This window comes from Mangifera indica, chromosome 11 (assembly GCF_011075055.1).
Source record: "Mangifera indica cultivar Alphonso chromosome 11, CATAS_Mindica_2.1, whole genome shotgun sequence".
In the NCBI taxonomy this organism is placed as follows: domain Eukaryota; kingdom Viridiplantae; phylum Streptophyta; class Magnoliopsida; order Sapindales; family Anacardiaceae; genus Mangifera; species Mangifera indica.
The window spans coordinates 11,007,470-11,010,934 of record NC_058147.1 but is presented as its reverse complement, the minus strand read 5'-3'; the positions used below and the strand labels follow the sequence as shown (position 1 = coordinate 11,010,934).

Below are 3,465 nucleotides of genomic sequence, written 5' to 3'. Positions count from 1 at the left end.
TCAAAGGAAATAAGCTTCACCAGTGGCTAGGAAGTAATTGACATGGAGAGTTAAGCTTGGAGGAAGAGCCAACGCCATCGGAGATGACCATTTTCTGCCACGGTTTACAAACCCTAGAGGGAAAATTTTGATTTTTTAAACTTCAAGTGGGGGGAAGGGGAGAATTATGAGATTTTCAAGCTGAGGGAGACAAACATAATAAAATTTTAGATTTTAAAATTTTTTATTAAATAACAATTTTACCCCTAACTGTAACTGACCTCATGAATATGATTTTGAGAATGCATCTAAACTTGGGGGGAAACAGTCCTTTGGCCATATTATAAAGTTGTGACACCAAAGCAAGACACACGAGTCTTCTAGAAGCACAGGAATTGAAATTAGGATAAATTAATCAGCATCTCAATCAAATGTCACGTTTCACGATCAACAAAGTGGGAACATTTACATGAAACTAAGACATAGCATGTGACAACATGGCCTGTGAAATACTTTTGGGACAAACTTTTCTGGAGCTTTCTTTGACAGAAAATAAACATGTGTTTCTTGCCCATCTAAAAATTATCTAAGTAAATAAATAAATAAGGAAAAGCAATAGACCCACTCATATCAAGAATGTTATATGAAAGATTTTATCTAAAATTATCCATCAAATAGTTATATATTGGAGTAAATAATATTTTCCCACCTAAGGTTTGGTCTAAAAAACTTTTTCACCCCTTAATTTCCATAAACAATATTTTTCATCTAAACTCAAACTCTATTTAAAAAAATTATCGATATAAGGGTAAAATAATAATTTTACTATCGATTAATTTTAAAAATATAAACAACAAATTTTAATTAGACCCAAATATTTTAAACATAACAACTTAACTTTTAAAAACATTGTTGCATTTTATTCAATTTTGTAGAGGTGTAACTCATTTTTAAAACTATTTGGGGGCAAAATGATAATTCAAAAATTTCCAAAAAGCCCTCAAACTTTTTAAAATTTTTAATAACCCCCTAAAAATTTCATAAAGATCCTTGATATTTTCAAAAATTATATTTACCCTATAATATAGGATTATACGACAAAAACACCTAAATCTATAAAAAAAGACAAAGAAATGATAAGAGTAAAAAGAAAAAAAAGTGGCTTCTCAAATAATTTAGATATTTAAAATATTATTTTTAATTTTTGTTAATTTAGGTTTGTCTAATAATTTTAAAAAAATTCAATAATAGAAATAAAATAGTGATTTCACTCTTTACTATTATTATTTTATTAACAGAGTTTAATTTTGCACGGAAAGTTGTTATTTATGCTTTATTTTTGGGTAAAAATGTTATTTATGTTAATTAAAGGTAAAAAAGTGTTCTAAGGTTAAACCCTGGGTGGGAAACGGTAATTCACTCTACATATTGTATGTAGTTCCTGTAGGGCAGACAAGACCAAGTCGTGAGTTGACTTGACCGGCTAACCCAGCAAAGATTCTTGTATGTTCAGCATGAACAATGTCCAGCTATGTCCATTGGTCAAATTGACTAAATCATCTATTGGTTGTACTGCTGCTAAATAACTTCCACCTGAATCTGAATCAATCAATTATTCAGGTAGAAATCAACCAACTTGCCTCTGCAACTCCTGCCCACCTCACAAATAATTAAAGAACTTCTAATTTTCAACTTAACTTGATACTTTACAGTCATGTTCAAAGGATCCCCCAACTTTGAACACGTAAAATCAATATTAACATAATACTCACTAAATTTGAACTCTTTTTTTTTCTAGTCCTCAGTCATAAACGTGATACTCGACTATTATATACTACATTTTAAAACATAATAACGTGTCCTATACACAAAAAAACAAACACTCTCAGGAATTGCGATGGTTTTTATTTTCATTTGGTAGTAATTAATTAATTAAGAAGCATTCTGGGTTACCCAGAGGCTGGTTCTTTTATGGTGTAGGGTTATATATAATCAATGAAATTTATAAAAGGTCGAAAGTTGGAGGAAATTGTTTTGATGATAAGTTTTAATATATGAATTTAGCTTGGTTTAAAAAGTAAAAATCAAAACGTGTGCAATTTAGAATGATGAGAATGTAGGTTATTTTATTAAAAGCTAAAACTTTGGCGAACAAGGAAAAAGAAGTGAGATCAAAGGAAGTAGTATCGCTAATCATAATCATAATCTTCAACCGAAATGCTGAGCTCCTTCTCCTCCCATGTCCCAGAATCACTACTCTCGCTGCCCAAAAACTGTGTCCCAAAGCCCTGAATTCCACTACTTTCATTAACCTCCATCACCTCTTTCGACGACTTGCTCGTGATTATCTGCGCATCGATTCCCAATCCAGCGTCCGAAGCAATTTTCTGTATAGATTTGGGCGACAAATCTGCATCCACACAACTCCTAGGCAACAGTTGAGGGAAGTTAAGCCCATCCAAAGACGGTGGTCTGCGTAAACAATAGAAAGCAACGTCGTGGGCAACCGCAGCAGCTTCTGGCGTAGCGTAGGAGCCTAACCAGAGCCGCTCTTGCGAACCCGGAACTCTGATTTCTGAAACCCATTTTCCCCATTTTCTTCTGCGAATTCCCTTGTACTTCTTTTCAGCCATGCTTGGACCACTCTCTTCTTTATTGTTTAGGCTATTTGATTGCATATTTGATAACGTTTAGAAGTGCTTACAAAGCTTTAAAGTAAGCTATTTGTGGGAATAAAGTTGACGAAATTATATAAGCTTTAAGTGATGATTGGGAGAAGTACCGCGAGAGATTATATATACAGGTTGAATAAGAGAGAAAGTCAGAGGCCAATTGGAGCAAGTGGCATTAGAAGAAAGTCAATATTTTCAAAGGTCAGAAAAAAAAAAAAGAAAGGTTTATCCAATGAAAACAAGGGGGCGGTGCGCTTTGATTCAGCAAGTCAAAGTTTGAGAAGGTAAAAGCACTGCCAAACAATAAATGCTGAGACATGAAATTTTTACAAGGGATTATTTTTCATGAGGTTTATTTTCAGTCAATAAGACCTTTTGGGCATGAATAATTGTGTTTTGGAGCCAATTATTTCGTTTTATAAATTATGTTGTATCATGTTTATGTGTTGATAAAATACACATTTTTTATTTGTTTTCATATGCATATTAAGATAAATATCTTTAAAATAGATGAATTATTATGAGAAAATCAAATAAACCTTGATTACGAGAAATTATAAATATATTAGATGATTATTTAAAAATATTCGTAACCATAATATTATTTTGACCGAAGGGACAAATAAAATGATAAAACTATTATCGTGTTTCATGATTTTATCAAAATATTGTGATAAATCTCTCATATTAAAGGTGTTTATTAGCAACCTTATACAATATATATATATATATATATATATATATATATATATATATATATATATATATATATATATATATATATATATATATATATATATGGGTGTCTGTTGCA

At 31.2% G+C, this 3,465-nt stretch overlaps 1 protein-coding gene across 1 annotated transcript; it reads right to left on the bottom strand.

Annotated features, from left to right (window-relative positions):
* Nucleotides 1–2,085: 2,085 nt before the first annotated feature.
* On the bottom strand, nucleotides 2,086–2,841 carry LOC123230176 (ethylene-responsive transcription factor ERF020-like). The gene has a single exon (XM_044656332.1). The coding sequence runs from the start codon at nucleotides 2,655–2,657 to the stop codon at nucleotides 2,169–2,171; it is 489 nt and encodes a 162-aa protein (XP_044512267.1). The 5' UTR covers nucleotides 2,658–2,841; the 3' UTR covers nucleotides 2,086–2,168.
* Between the last annotated feature and the right edge of the window lie 624 nt (nucleotides 2,842–3,465).

Coding starts and splice junctions, on each gene's coding strand:
- LOC123230176 (XM_044656332.1), bottom strand. CDS start 2,657: ATGCAATCAAATAGCCTAAACAATAAAGAAGAGAGTGGTCCAAGCATG.